Here is a 17,293-nt window from a genome sequence, read left to right on the forward strand (position 1 = left end):
GATAAACTAAACTATGTTGGTTGCAGGAAAAGGCTTTTACAAGTAATTGAAAGAATTCTTTTTTGCATCATTTAACCTGTCTATGGATTTAAAATATATACACGAATACATATTTATTATATATTTAATTGTATAAAAAACTATGTTTTCAGCAGAGCCTAGCAGTTTAAATACTTAGGGTTAGTACTAATTGAAAAGAATGATATAGATAAGGAAATTTCATATAAAATATGGTGTTATACTATTAGCTAATCCGTCTTGACTAAAACTATTATTATTAAAAAAAAAAAAATGATACAAAATGTAATTTAAGTACCATACTTCTCTATTAAAACAAATTACATAACCTAAATTGTAGTTATAGTAAAATGATTATTGGCACCGGTCCAATGTACGACTCATATCTGTCCAATGTGCGACCTACACCTTTTTATGAACACTTAGACTTGGACCGGTGACTGAGTATCTTACTAATATCATACCTCAATAGTATTGAATTTGGGTCTTCTTGATTTTTGAGGTGAATAGCCTGCTAATTTGTGTACTAAAGTTTTCTCAACAATGTCATTAGCATTGAAATGTAATGAACATACAAAAGCTACAACAACACCAACTCCTTTTATCTCGAGAAAAACTAAATATTTAATATCTGATACCTTTATCTACATTTAATAGGTTTATTACTTTGAATTTGCAAGTCCCATTTTTTTTTTAATTCCTCATTTTTAGGAAATTTGTGAAGATGGATGTGTGGATTTTTGTTGAGACCTTTGCGCCTACTGCCACTTAAACATCCATCAAAAACACAAAGAGGTATTTTAAATTATATTTAAATAAACAAAATAAATATACTCTTTATACAGTCTTAATAGTTAATTATTCTCTACTTTAGTTCTATTTATTATATACATCATTTACAAACTAAAGTTTTGGCGGGCATATAATTTCCTGATAAGATATAATTTATAGCCAATCACAGGCGGAGAAAAGCTATCGCCATTTCTGCGCATTCGATTCATAAACTCGTAGTTTGACATCATACCTATCTATTTTGTCATGGCATTGTCAAACAGTAATAAAAAAGTAATACAAAAATTATGGGTTTTTATTATTAATAAGTTAAAGTAATTTAATATAATTAAACACATAAATTAACACTTTTTCTTTACTATATTTTGAAAAATATAAGAATATAATAATCCATATTTTAGAATTCTGATCGAAATTTAAAATAACAAGTAGTAGCAAAATGGGGCTTTACCGCCCATTGTATACAAATTCTAGTTTAACCTTATATATTGTTTAGTATAGAAAATTCTTTTGCAACATTGAGCGTTTTACTAAATAAGAAGTGGAAGAAATAAATCATATATAAAAACATGTTTCAAATAAACTATAGTAATTTTTAGTTTATTTGAAACATGTTTTTATATATGATTTATTTCTTCCACTTCTTATTTAGTAAAACACTCCTTGTTGCAAAAGAATTTTCTATACTAAACAATATATAAGGTTAAACTAGAATTTATTCAATGGGCGGTAAAGCCCCATTTTGCTACTACTATAACAAAGAAAAATAAATGCCTATTCTTGTTTTTCGGGTTATTCAAGTTAACTAAAAAAATAAGTTTAATATACAAAATCGACTTAACATTTTTGTTTGTTTATGTTTAAATACAAATCAACGTGGCGACGCGTTTTTAACAATAATCAATTTTGAGTTAAAGTGATGCCACTGATTTAATAGAAACTTCATATACAATATTTCCAAAGTCGAAAAGTGCACCGCCGTCTTTGATTGAGTGCGTCCTAGTCTCTTGACAAGTGCAGTACACCTTGTAGTTTGCACACCTAGAGCCTAGGGACACGGTGTAAACGTATAGCGTAGCAACGGTTATGTAGTCGTCGATTTCCGCCGCCTTTTGAACATTGTTTTCCCCGAAAAGGCTTCAAAGACAAATACGGCGATATCGCAACGTATGAAACCCATTAGCGATATTATTATATTATTATTTAGTGTTTATCGGCCCGGCCTGTGGCTAATGCGGCTATATGTGGCACAGAAACGAAACCCTCGGTGTTGCTTTAAACCAACGATAATTATTATTTTTGTCAGTGTTTTTTTTAATACTTTACTACCTGGCTAAATACCGAAAGGGTCGTTTCGCGTGTCTACTTTAGGGGGATCGGACGACAATAATATTATTATTATTATTATTATTATTATTGTAAGCGGTGAGATGGCCGTCACATGCGAAACGGTCATTTCATACGCCCAGTACGTGAAAACGTAGGTAACAATTCGCGTGTGCTCAATAAAATAATTATATTATGACAGAGTCCACCCGCGTCGGTCACGATTATAATTACCCATAGTAGGTATAACACATGATCGTTTGCCTATTGTTATACGGATATCGCCCTTGTCCAAGTAGGTGTCTCAGCCGTAAGCTCCTAAGTTTTCATGGTGGCGTTTTTCCTTACCGCGTGTTGCCGGTCAAGTGATTCAGGGAACTACTTATCAACATAATATTAAGTAATATTATTACTAAGTCCGAAATGTCTCAACGACTAGGCGGGCATAATTTAATAAAAATTACAATTCTATTTTATACTTGTATAAAATATTAAATGGCCTAATGCAAAATGTATAATATATACCTCATAAAAATCAATTTATCTTGCATAATATTTATTTTGTACAGTTTTACTACCAAAACAACTAAACAAAGTCGTTTAAAAGTTAAAATTACACCTCGAGGCTAATTATACTTATACTAGTTATTCTGAAATAAGTAGGCTACCATGATCAAAATGTATTAAAATTGTAGTTTAGTCAAGTATTGCTCCTTGACAAATAGTCACGACTAAGGCAAAATGTGATTATTACAAATTTTAATACATCATATTATAAACATTACCTGATTGACTTATGATAGATTTACTAATATTACAAAATACTTTTTATTGGTAAAGGTTGTAATACTAAAATTTGTATTTTTAATTATTCAGTAGCGTATCAAAAAGTTACAACAAATTTTCATATTGACACATGAATCAATAATAAACTGAATGATCGCTTTTGGTTGCATCGGACTTGAGGTACCTAAGCGCGTTCGTGAAAACGTTTAAGATGATATTATTATTTTAAAAGGCGAGAATGAATTATCATTTTTTTTTTTACTTTTCTGGCCCAGTGTTTTTTTTCTTTTTATTGCAGTACGCACCTGTTCATTTAATATTCACGGCTACTCGGACTCGTATATTATTTACAAACAATAATATAGTCCCGGAATAGTAATAAACGATGTGCATTTTGTGGGGGGGGGGGAATGAGAACATTGGGCAATGAAAAATATAGGAAAAAGTAAGCGTACTTGAATCGAGTTTGGTAAACATCCCTGAAGTGTATTAGATTATATTCTCGTGTCGTTTTTGGGCAAAATATACACGACGTTTGATGCGAACTGTACTTATCCGGTTATGATCGCCAATAATAATAAATACACGTATGCTGTATGCCGTAAGACTTGTAACGTATATCTTGTATATTACTACCTACGCGACTTTCTTTAGACTCAACTGTGCCATTAAAATACCACAACGTTTTTCAATGTAATATTAGCAATGAGCATACAACGTTAACATAAAAAAAATTGTTGGTTGAATAAATAAAGTTTAAACGTTTAATAATATTTAAAAAATATAAAATATTAATACTTTTTTTCCGCTGTATGGAATCAATTATTTATATGCAATTTGGCAAGGCAGCACAAGAGGATTTCTGTATTAGCAACGGACCCGGTAACTATGCTATTCTACATAGATAATGCAAACCTCATCCAAATTAAGGGTATTGCATATAAATTATAAATTGCAATTACTCCGTCAAACCCTTCGTTAAAATTTTAAATCATTAAAGCAGACGTATTATGGCTAACGTACGAAATACACAATAACACTGAAATATATATATAATAATAATACATTTTGCATTTAAAACAAAAACACCAAAGTATTGCGTTTGTATACATATTTGTAATTTTAAATGCCTTTGTAAACGAACAATAATATTAATGTATAATTTATATGCTTAGCCATAAAATATATTATTATTACAAAAAAAAAAATTCATATTTTACATAAACCTGAATTCGGTAATCATTGAACGCGGCTCAAGACGATATTATAAACACACAATTATTATGGATCGATTTCGCTCTTAAGGAACATCCCGTGTTTGCGTTTAATCGAGAGCTCTTATGGAGAAGACGATGATGACGATAATAATAATGTATTCTATTGTCGTGCCGTGTTATTGGATCCGCACCCACTGCTGATTTTCGATAATCAATTTACAGGAAGTAAAATATGATGAGCAAACTGCGGTAGCACCTAGTTTGTCTGTGTAGGTGTTAGGTATACGTGTATAGCGTGTCTCGAAAGATTAAATATTAGAGACTAAAACAGCGAAAACGAAAAACGGCAGATTAACGAAAAATAATTATCAAGTTATAATCGAAAACCCGTCCTTTGTTTATTTTTAATTAAATACATAATAAGTATTTTTGGCGGTTACGGTTTGTTTGTCAATATAGCGCTCAGACGTGTTTGGCAAATTTAATACAGAGTCATCCCCCTGACTAAAATGCATATACCGAACCCTCATAGAAATAATAATAATAATACACCGTCGTTAACAAGAGTGAACAAAGAGGCTCTTACATATTTTCTAGTTTCATAATTATAATTTTAAAAGTAAAATATCTTTTTTCGTTATCAAATTTATTTATCTCGATGCTTAAATTAATATTAATTATTATCATTAAATACTAATTTACACTCGTTAAAAAATAGTATAAATTATTTGGAATCGTTTTAGTGTAATTCCCAACTTTCAGGTTCCTACAATCCTATCCAATCGCCCTCTGCGGATTGTGGTTACACGTCGTTATGGTCCGAGAAACAAAACCTTGTTACAATCGTATCCTAACCCCAGAGGGTTCTCGAAATCAAGTGGTTATGTATTGATTGGCCATATAAACGCATCAAGTGCGCATTGTTGTAACACTTGCAATGTCGATTCTGTTTCATTCGACAACACATTGTTGGTAACAGCCGATTATCTTGGGTTACAATGAAACACCGGCACATCTGTCCTATAAAAACATTAGAAGGGGACGATGGAAATAAAAACAACGCATTTGTCCACTTTATAATAATTGAATATTGACACTAGTTACATTATAATAGCAGTTTTTTAGTGGAGCTGTAGTTTCCGATACACTAAAGGTAAGCTCACATGAGGTAACCACAGCTTACTAAGTAAAGTAAAAATTGCACAATTTTTTTCTCTACAAATATTGCTCCTAAATGTTTAACCAAAATAAGACTAAAATATAACTGACCAAAAACTAAAAAAAAAAAACTTGTTTTGCTAAAAAAATAGTAAAAAAGTGAACTTAAAAGTAAAAATTAATTTTACTACAAGAACAATTTACCAATCAATTGTTATTGTAGCACATTTTTTTCGAAATGTCAATTACTTTAAAAACAACCGAAGATATACACATTATTTTAAACAATTTATTTTTGTATGAAAGCTATGTGTGTGCATTGTGTTAAACTCAAATTTTCCGATCGAATAATATATATTTTTTGAAAACTATTTTTCCTAGAATCCTTGTCTTGTACAATGTGTTGTATATTTTTTTGGTAAAAAAAAATCATGCAGAGTAGAGTTAATAAAATATTATCGCACAAAACGCAGTAAACATGATTTGTTAGTCATTGTTTGTTTGTCAAGTGCCTGGTATATAAAATACAGAAATAATATATTATGCCATCATGTAATGAATGTTTACTTTGGCTATAATATTTTGAACGAAATATATTACATAGAACATATTATAGCTGTATACATTATTAACTTAGTATGTTGCCTAGGTACCTATACTGTGTTATTTTTTATATCCATTTATACACCCACCTATATAATTTTCCATATTACATTTCTATACTATATATTATATAGTCATACAATTTATGATGTGTAAATTACTACCTATGCCTCTCTTTATTATGTAATAATAAATTTCGGTAAGTCTATCACGTTCCAGTATTTCAATAAAGTGCGTTTATTCACTAATACTATAAAAAAAAAGTATTTTAGCCAAGAAAACAATTTATGACACATTAACCTTACATATCATACTTAATATGTTTGACATAAATATGTCTAAATGGTTAAATATTTTTATTTTAATGGCGTTTTAACAATCGAGGAACAAAATATAATCAAGTGAGGAACTTGTAAAAAAACGAGACTAATGCCAGTGCAATTATTTTAATACAATAATTGCTGCTTTATTTTTATTTTAACTGAAATTATTTAATTACAAGTTAATGTATTACACATTTTAATAAAAATACAAAAATTGGCATTTTCCCCACTTATTTACAATTTCCTGTATCTGATGCTAACTGGAAACCTTAAATTAAATTGTAATAAAAAAATGGTATTATTTCGTTCGTTTTGTTTTCTAATTTAAAAAGTTATGCGCAAGGTATGAATATTTATTTTCATTTTAGTGCTCATATTAATAATCATAATATTATTTCTTGAATATTACAATAAGAATTATTATTATTCCTATATCGCGTGCTACCTGATATTCTGCATTCACGAAATGGAAGCAATTAAAGAAGTATAAATTTCCATAAATTCAAGTACGTGTAATAATAACGTATAGCCTAATTACACGTTACGCGTTTTATGTATAGAGTTTACCACGGATAACGCGGCCAAGTGGTGGTCACTAGTTAGTCAAAAAATATTATTGATTATTTACAAAATATATACATATATTTGCTTGTGTAGAATTTGTGTGATAATTATAAAATTAAAATAATTTCTAGTTGTTTTATTACTATCGCCACTATACCTTCAATAAACACATGGTTTTGTAAAATACAATTATTGTTAGTTTCAGGTATTTGGTTTCACACTATATAACTCAATGGAGTCGGATAATAATATAGTTGAAAGTTAAACAATTTATGCCGGTCGATTTGCCCCCGATTAATTACTGAATAATGCATCAGACCTTTTTGCAATATCCGCGTGGAAATCCATTTGACCAATATTGGCCATTATTTGGCCAGCGATACCATTAATAATGCATAGTTTGCCAAACAGAAACGGTATACAACTTGCAGTGACTTATCAAGTGAATAGTTTGTGATTTGTGTATTTACAAAGGGTCTTATCTTACCCTTTAGGTCACATTATACAAGCATTTTAGTCCGTAAGGTTGCCTTGAAATGTTTTAACGTTAAAAGAAAAATACATAAGTTTAGTTAATTCAGGTGTGAAATTTACAAACATTCCTGCAAAAAAACTGGGTTTTTAATTGTTTTAAAAAATATATAAAACGTACTAAAGTCATTTTGTATAATCTTCATTTTGTACCACACGAATAAATATCACGGTTTTATTCTACAATAGTTTAACCAATTATATAAAATATCTATTTTTAATTTAACTTTATATCACTGTTATTGTTAAACTTTTTTTTACATATACAAAATAGTATTGCTAATTCTAATAACAAAAGTATGCTCTTAAAACTTATTTTATACCTATAGCTTAAAATATAATTTTACAACAAAACATTTTATTTTGATTAGTTGGAAATTTTATGCCACTATTAATGAAGTTAGGGGTTTTTTAAACAATATGTTTTCCCATTTTTTTTAAATTTTGTTTAACTACAAAAAATGATTAAAGGAGGTAGGTGCAAAACTTTAAAAAAAAAAAACCTTTGTCCGTTTTTAGACCACCACTGATAATATGTCTATTATGTATTATCAGTTTTAGGTACTTATAAAAATAATTTTATACCTAAAAAATGAGCTTAATTTAAACCTATACATTTTCATGGTTTTAATGTATGTTAAATTAGTGTTATATTTACACGGACTCTACTAGTCAGTCGGCATCCGTCAGATATTTGTTTTTACTTATTATTATACATTTTTTTTTTGGGGGGGAGAGGGGGTTGATGGGATGATTTAGATCATTGATGGTATCAACGAACCATCAGAGTATTCGAGTATATTATATACACAGCGGACTTGAGCGCCGCCACTCGGATTCGCTTAAACAACACCCCTAAACCGGCATTCGGCAAAGGGTGTCGTATAGTCACGTCCCTAACGCCGTACTGCGTGAACGTTGCCCTCGTCATATCGGTTCACGGCCCTTTATCGGAAGTATAAAAGCACTTGACGATCGCGACGTCCGTTATGGTAATTTTCGTGGTTGCCACGTGATTCGTTGTCGTTAAAAATCGAACTCGGTTTGTCTAAAAATACCTAAAATAAAGAAATTAAGAAACAATTTCCCTAAGCCTTTTTTTAAATTATGACCACCGTGACTTCAGGTCGTCCGCCATTGAGACCGTATGTGGAATACCGAATTTGAACACCCTCGAGGCGGTACGTTAAGGTACGCAATAGTATAGTTTATAATAATATAATAGTGGCAAAGACCATTTAACTTATCACACGATATCTACTATTTTTTTGTACATAGGACTCGAATAATTGTATAGCATTAATTAATAAAAATAGAACAAGAATCGAAAAAAACAATATCGTCATAATTTCTTAGTAAAAACTTTTATGTATTTCTTTAAAAGACTTTTATTTCTATAATGATGTATTGTAAATTACTTTTACGAAAACAGTTAAAAAATAAGTTCGATCAAATAGTTTCAGAACGGCCAATCCAACATTTTAACCACTTCAAAATAGGTTAGGTTAGGTTAAGTTTACTATTACGCTTTTCTGACCTTCAAAAAATGTATGGTTAAAAATGAAATAAATTAATTGTATGATATAGTTTAAGTAAACAAATAAATATATACACGTGACTCATTTATTTGCACGAAAAAAAATTACAATTTTATAGTTTTTTTTTTGTAAACTTTTTTATGCATATTATTGTACAATATTAAAAAATTACTAATTATTTAACTTATTTAGTATAATCCATAGCGCTATCAACATTTGAAACTGAAATGGTAACCTATATATTTTATTAACTTTTTTGATTAAGAATACTTTGCTAACAATTTTGACTGTTCGAAAACCAGTTTAGGATATATACTTTTAAAATTTTTAAAAGGATTTAAAATTTAGGAGGTGGAGCTTACTCTACCGCGATCCACCGTGCTAGATAAAAATAATATTACACCCTACCCTTCTCCTATCCTAAATTTCATTCATTAGTAACTCTAAAATTAATATTATCTAAAATTAGTATCGGTCAGTCAATATTTTCAGCAAATTATTCCTAACTTAAACCTTAAATTTAATTTTAAGTTTTAAAAGTTAATAACGCTCTGGAAAAAAACAAAAAGTTACAAATTTGAATATTGTTTAATATTGTAAAATAATAAAAACTAAAAGGTTTCCAAAAAGAAAATCCACAAAACTGCAATTCTTTCGAGAGAAGATAAAATGAGTGTCTTATTTATAATGAATTACCCTTCATCCTGTACATGTATCGTGTATGCTTTATTATGTAGGATGAATAAAGAACCAGTTGTTCTAAAAATGACAAGATATACCTACGATATTAATGTTAATTTTTATTGACAATTGTTGTCATATTTGTCAACATTTTAATGTTGACACCACATTTAAACGACAATAATAATTAGTATTGCACAATATAAAATATGAACTGGACAGTTGTATTATCATTAATTTAATTTACTTTTTAGTGATTAGTGTAAACCAAGATGAAAGGAAAACGTTGTGAAAACTAGAAATACATTAATAATATATTAGTTTTAAAAAGGAAAGTTGGACGTTTGTACTTTTTATAGTTACCTAAGTTAGTGGACCGTTTAAATGAGCTTTGGTTAATGATTACAACAGTTAATTAGCAACTTAATCACCAAGGGACGGCGTTTGTGTTTTATTTTTACGCGGTTCTCTAACACTAATAAAGTTCCAAATGTGTTACCTGGTAAAAGATTATAAAATAAATATGTCGAAACAATAAAAAACAAAAAGCATTCACTCCACGCATTGCATTATTTACACGAAATAAATGAAAAACAAACTTTGGAAAAAAGTAGAATATTCTCTCAAGAGTTTACACTTTTCTGATGAGAAAATTATGATTTTTTTTTTTTTATTGAACTCAAACTAATAAATGTACGAATTTCATCATTTTACCGCCGACGTTATTGAACGAAATATAAAAATAATTCATAAGTTAACAGTGCACACTAAACCATAATTATTACAATGACTGCGTTTAAAAATTAAATTTAGTTAATTATTATTATTTATTATTATTCATAAAACAACAGTAAAAATTGAAGGGTAAAAAATAATTTAATTTATAATCATATTTTATATTTGTAATAAAACACATTGAACATTATAATATTATACAATACAAGTAGTAGTGTACACGGTAATTAAAAACTTTGTATCTTTAGATAATCTACAGTTCAAGAGCTAATCTTTTCCTTACTGTTTAATTTTACACAATTTGTTTGATTCTCTTGGTTTGCAATGACAAAGCACCGGCAACAGCTGCCAGCTAGATTTCAAATGATCAAATGGCCGTCGATTAATTCCTATCAGGCGCTTCGAAATACTTTCCGACTCTTTGATTGTTACTGTTACTTCTTACTCAAACAAACTTGTAAGTACTATATACTTGAGTCGGTGCTGAATGCTGATTGACTAATTTAGTACAACTTTCTTTTATTCCCCAAATGGTCAGCAATTTGTATTGGTTTGTTCTTCGATGATGTAGACAATAAAAAGAAATTTGTTGAACGGCAAATAAGAATAATGAAATCCAATTTGTAACCCGATACAAGTATGTTTACAACTATTGTGATTAACATCATTAAATATAATATGTTATTTTTTAATCATAAAATTTAATTTCTTTGTTATTGATCATCTCGTGTAAAAAATTTAAAAAACATATATTTTGTTCTATATTTAAATAATACAATTCATAGTTCAAAAGTCTTGCGATGGGTAATCGAATTACGATATACATATTTACTAAGTGTTAAATCGCATAATGTTAGGACCCCATCGGGCTATCGGTATTAGCTGTTATGTATGATAAAAATACATTGGCAAAAGTGAAGAATACAAATATTTAACTGTATAATTCTACATTATTCATGGGCAGACCATGAGTAATATAGCAACAAGTGCGCTGTGTTAGAAAAATTTACTATTTAGGGTGAAAATTAAATTATTAGTATTTTTGACACGTGACAGCGGACGAGGAGATATAGAATTAACGAAATAACAATTATGGACTTGTAAAGTAACTCGGTTGGTTGGTATTAAGCGTGTAATGTAATTGTAGTTTTGGGGCTATACAGTTTACACCAGCCCAAACAAAGCTATAACCAGGATTCGAGTTGAATGTATACATAAACCTTAATTGAAAAAAGAGAGACGATGAAATAATTGTAAAAAACGGTCGAGGCAGGAAGAATAGCAAGGTATAGTGTAGCAGAGGTAGGCCAAAATAAAAAAACAATTAAGGTTGTTAATCGAGACATGAAGGTGTGTAGACTGTAGCGTGAATACCTTGCTCGTTTATGGAGTAGATTAAAGTATTGAAAAATATGCAGAAGACATGACCATGAACTGTTAACGTTATCTAACGCGCATTCTACTTGGATCTCGGGGTGGTGACGTCGAAGATGATCTAAAACGATGAATTGTTAGTGTTGATGGAATATCCTAAAATCATACATAATACAGAAAGATAAATATGCCACTAGTTGCGGTCGTCCGTTTACACATTGACAAGCTGTATACTCAAAAGTTAAATAGGGGTGAGAAGGGAAAGGGGTCGTAGAAGTCACGGCACTTTGAGTTAATGTACGTAGAGGGACACAATGGGAGACCTTTGGACGGAAACGGATTGATAATAGTCGAACCCGTTCGTATACGGTTGAGTCGAGATGGGGTTTTTTTTTTATATACACTGTCAAAATACGAACTCAGGGTGATGCCATGTATACTTAGGCACGCTTTATTGTACGACGTGGGACACGCGAGTTTGCATGACGGTTAAAGAGCATAATATTCATTTTTAGCCGTCGCCGCGACCAGATTGGTTTGCGCGCAATTCTAAGACACACTCGCGACTTTTCAATTAAGCGCCACAGCGGCTTTCCGGTACCCACCACTGTATCATACATAATAATAATATACATTATAAATATTATATTTGGAACGTTTCAAACACCATAACGTAATGTGTATTGTGACATACAACGGGTTGTTACTTTGGGTTTGCTGACGCGTGTGCCGTGTGTGACAGCCCGAATATTATAACAGTATTTAATATAATATTATGCCTTTCACACTTTACCCGACGCCGTTTGTTTTACAGTCGTAATGAGCATTTGAACTGAAGTCGTTATAAACAAGATTTTGGCATAAACCTTTGGCGTTAACTGGGTAAAATCGGTACAACAAATCAATCAAAAACATACAAGACTAAACCCCAGTTCGCGAAACGTTCAACATTTCTATTTAATTCACTTTTCAGTTAACGATAACAAGTATCCAAATCCGGTTTCTTCTGAAATTTGATTAGTTTGGAATCTTTATCATTTATTTATATTTTTAGCAATGTTAAAAAAGCATTCATCCGTTTTATTTCGTTATTATTGAAATAGTAACTAAGCACATATTTACACGAGTATTACGGTGTTGTTATATTGATAACGATCAATTTTGAAATCCTTAATTTTTTGCGTTTAATTATTGTGATGGAAAATTGCAAGACGAACAGCAATTATTGTTTCCAAACCGAACGATTTGGTAAGCCTCTATTCTGCAACTATTTTTCACGCTACTTGAATTCAACGACGAAATAGACTTTTTTTTTTTAAACGACTCACCCGGCTGCACTTACCCGTAACAGCCGTCGAGTCGGTTACCGAAAGCATTTTGCACTTAGATTGTTATGACACGTATGACAAAGGGCGAAAAATAATGGATTCCGCCATGTTATGCTCGTCGTCTACCATGCAAATGTACATAAACTTCGCCCTCGCTCGATTGAAATCTGTGTCGAGTGTAAGACATACCTTATATGGACGATTGTAAGCTTCAGACGTCTCACTGCAAAGGCCGTGTGTACACTGTACAGTGCAAGTGATAACAAACCCATAGTCGGTTGGTTTTCGATAAGGTCGCCGGCAAAGTTTAAGCACAAACACAAAGGCGAGTACACAAACATTGAGAATTAAGAACAGAATCTGCATGCCATGCGTTTGTGGATAATAACGATAATAATAATAATATAACACGGACGAAGATGGGGAATGGAAAACTTTCTTGTGTGGCGGTCGGCCTCAATGGAATTTTAACTGCTTTAATTTTCTCTATCACCCGCCGCGGTTATGTTTACATATCTCTAACGTTGTGTTTTAGACTATTCAGTGACGTCGCGTCGGAAACCGGAATTCCATTTATAATTTGTATAAAACAATAATAATATATGCTAAATGAAGAAAAAAATGTGTCACTACTCACTGCGAGTATTCTAGTGATATTTAAGTAAAAAAAAAAACGTCATTGCCGTAGTTCCAAATTTTGCAATTGTCGGTAATAACTAACACAGAGAGATAGAAAAGAGTTATACTTAAAACAATCTGTTTTTTACCATTTACTCTCTAGTGGCCGTTAGCGATACCTATTTTTTATAGTTAACCGTAGGGTCACCTCTTTTGCGGTTGCACTTAACAAAGCACGGTTGGCAACGACCGATGCTAATTGAAACGACTTGACACAATACTAAAGAAGTCGGAGCGTGAGCTCTTGAAAATTTAACTTTGATGAAAATATATTTTATTTTCACATAATAACATAACGATGGTTTTCCCGAAGACAGTGTAACATACCAATTTTGAGTATGTATATACAAACTGAATTTTATCGATAAATAAAATATGGGTATTAAAATTACCCCACAAGCCATTAAGTTTGACAAACGTTTTAAAAATTACTGAAAAAAGCTCTGGGACATTAGGAAAGGAGAACTTGAAGTTATTATATTTTTAAAAAAAATTATATTATATGAGAACTACAAAGGACAGCATTCAAAGAAATTAACAAAAGTTATCAAAGTCACCCCAATTTACGGTACGTTAGATCTGTAAAGCTTAGGATTGAATCCATCTGTACATGGCATATGGTGGCGGCGGGTCATTTCGCTAGAGGTTGCAAAGCTTTTAATATATTGTTCTTATTCCTATAACACCAGAAGGCTAAGTTCTAAGGCTACAGTGTTTACGGTTCTAAAGCGTAAAAAAAAAGGTTAAGTTAGGTTAGTATACCATACGTTTTGATTAATGAAATCAAACATGACTTTTACGAACAAAAACCATACTATATACATTAGTTCCCTCTAAACCGTTTACATTAACACATTTTTAGTTTCTGTTGGTTTTTTTATATTGTTTCTTACAGTCTTGATTCGTGAACAATGTCTATATTTTAATTGTTAAAATCTTTTTTGAGGGCAAGGTCTAGCAGCTCTAGTATTGTTCATACACACATAACCTATTTAAAACAATGTACTCCTGAGATTTCTCGAAAGTCCAAAATGACTTTGTCCGATTATATTTTTTGGCCGTAATAAGGCTTGGACTTCGTTGTATATTGCCCTCGTATTGCTTTGCCTCTTCCTTCCGTCACGACGATGTCAGTGATAACGAATGAACGTCCAGAATAGAAGAATTTACTATATATAGATTTGCCTCTCGTTGGCTAAGAAGAACCTCAATAATTTAGTAGACTTATAATAGTATTGTGGTCGTTGTAATTTCACTGGCAAGCCCTTAGGGCCATTTACGGTGCGGTGGCGGCTGAAGCGCTTGCAAATGGTAACAAACAAGCGGACTCAATAGGGTTTGCCGCCGGGCAAATCCGCGGTGGCTTATTGAAAATACCGAAGTTCACTTCTAAGACCTTTTATTAAATCTCCATTACAATGTATAAGAATAGTGACCAGCCCCAGTTCTCTTTCAATGCGACACATCCGTCTGCGCGCGTTTTCTTCGGCCAAACGCCGCCGGGCTAAAGCTCATGTTTATTGAATTCGGCTCGACCGAATATAAGTGCTTTACGGTTTGTATACATCACACAAACGTACACACTCGCACAAAGAGTAAATGGTGCACGAGTGAGGGGAATATATACGAGAATGAATGGCAATTTTTTTTTAATACTCTTCCTAAAAATATTACATATTGCGCCTTTAAAACATATGGTATAGGTCGGTAGAGTATAATTTTATATTTCCTACGGGTGCTTGCACAAAAAAATCCGAATGCCTTGTCTACGAGTCGGCTGAGTTGTGCTCGGTTCGCTTTTTTAAAAACAATAATGTACTTATTTTTTTAAATAAGTAATAGTTATACGATTCCCGTTTTCATTCATAATACAGATGTCTTCTTGATAACTTTTTCCATGAGTTTTATTTTCATTTTGAGCTACTTTGCTCATTTTTGTTAAAAAAAAAAAAACATTAGCCCTTCGTGATCCAATCGACGGATACATTTAACCTAGTTTATACGTGTTGTTTAATTCAATCATTTCTATTTTATAATTTTAATGCCAAATTTGTTACCTTGTAAGTTTTCATTTCGTATTAATTAACTTTCACAAAAAGTGTCATTGTGGTTTTTATCAGATAATATACTACCTTACCGATAAGTTACAATATAATATTAAAAGAACAACAAAAGGATCCTCAATACAAAAAAAAAACAACTGTCGTAGCCAAGTGGTACCGTTGGTACTTGTGAACATGTCTTGTGCTTTGGTCAGGGCTATAGGATAATGTTTTGTTAATGCCGCAAAAAGGTATGACTTAAGTAAGTATTGTATTCATGGTTTGAATTATATGACAATCATTAGAGTTCTTAAGGTAGTTAAAGGGAGTTCTTAAGGTAGTTATAAGTTAATAATATACGTATTGCATATACATATATGTAATACATACAATCACTATAAATTGTGAATGAAAATACAATATCAGGTGGAAAGTTTTAACTGTTTTTAGAGTTCTTGGTAGTTACTGTTATAATAATAATTGCTCGTACTAATGATAGTGTTTAATCATAAAACTTTTCTTGTTAGCTTTGTAGAACTTAAGTATGTATAAAGTATATTATATAAATATACAATATTTGCATGGATATTAATAGTAAATATACATACCTCAGTTATAATCCACGGACGTTTTAGTTTTGTATTTTCTACGGACTACGGGAAGATATAAACTTTAACGGACTACAAGTACTTAAGGAACTTGGCTTGCTATTCACCAGGTAGTAGCGGTTAATTGTTTGTTTCGCTGAATGTTTTACAACAGCTTAGCTTACTTAAAATAGTTCTAAAAAGTACAAATTTGCATTAATAGATTACAACTTTTATTGTCGTGGGGCGGAGTAGCCGAGTGGACAAAGGCGGCGGTTACAATGCGCGCACAGTCGCTGGTTCAAACCCCGGCCACGGTCTCTGGACAGGCAACTGTCTAAGGAAAGATGCCACCATCCCACACCAAAAACTTGACAGAAACCTACGGTTGATTATCTCCTTCTGCCAAGCAGGCGTCCAAACTAGGCCTTCGGACCTACTCTCGGACATTTACGCCATACGAAAAAAAAAAAATTTTTACTGTTTACGTTATTTTTTAGGTATCAAACTTTATTTTTGTAATGCCATTGGGTTTGCATACATCATATTGATAGTAATCAATTCGTGCGTGGCCGACTTTTATTAAAATTATATACTATATTTTTTTGCTATACATTCGTGTCATTACTGAATTATTTTTGAAACGACGTTGGGTTGTCCTTAGTGAATAACGTGTATTACAATGTAGGTACGTCTAACTGCATAATTATGTCTGTGGACATTTGCATATTTGTTTGAGGTGTCCCAGGGGCGTGCTATATTAAATACAAATTACTTTTTTTTTCTACGAGTTTGTGAATTTATTTAGTACTATGGAGTACATTTGTAAAACAAGAGTTCTATGTGAATGATTAAAAAGTATAAATATAAATAATTTGCTTTACTTTTACTAAGATAATATTATAAGTAAACAATTAATTTGTTACGAATTAGCATTCTGAAATGTGCAAAACAAATTAGATCAAACAACAACGTCATGTTGTAAACTAATAATAGTTACTCTTGATTTAAT

The 17,293-nt window shown here is 31.2% G+C and overlaps 1 protein-coding gene across 3 annotated transcripts in view; it reads left to right on the forward strand.

The window, feature by feature from the left end:
* The first annotated feature begins 8,221 nt into the window (after positions 1-8,221).
* LOC126833325 (discoidin domain-containing receptor tyrosine kinase B-like) overlaps positions 8,222-17,293 on the forward strand; it is a 99,371-nt gene continuing 90,299 nt past the window's right edge. For 2 of the 3 annotated variants that reach the window (XM_050564588.1, XM_050564590.1), the window contains exon 1: positions 8,222-8,499. In XM_050564588.1, coding sequence (XP_050420545.1) covers positions 8,466-8,499 — 34 coding nt within the window. In that variant the 5' untranslated portion in view covers positions 8,222-8,465. Of the gene's footprint in view, positions 8,510-17,293 lie in introns of all 3 variants that reach the window. The other variant, XM_050564591.1, reaches the window with a different exon arrangement.

The sequence above is a fragment of the Adelges cooleyi genome, unplaced genomic scaffold (assembly GCF_023614345.1).
Source record: "Adelges cooleyi isolate 19-005CV unplaced genomic scaffold, UGA_ACOO_1.1 ACOO_flye_CR_arks_rails_tigmint_CR_PRNA_2, whole genome shotgun sequence".
Classification (NCBI taxonomy): domain Eukaryota; kingdom Metazoa; phylum Arthropoda; class Insecta; order Hemiptera; family Adelgidae; genus Adelges; species Adelges cooleyi.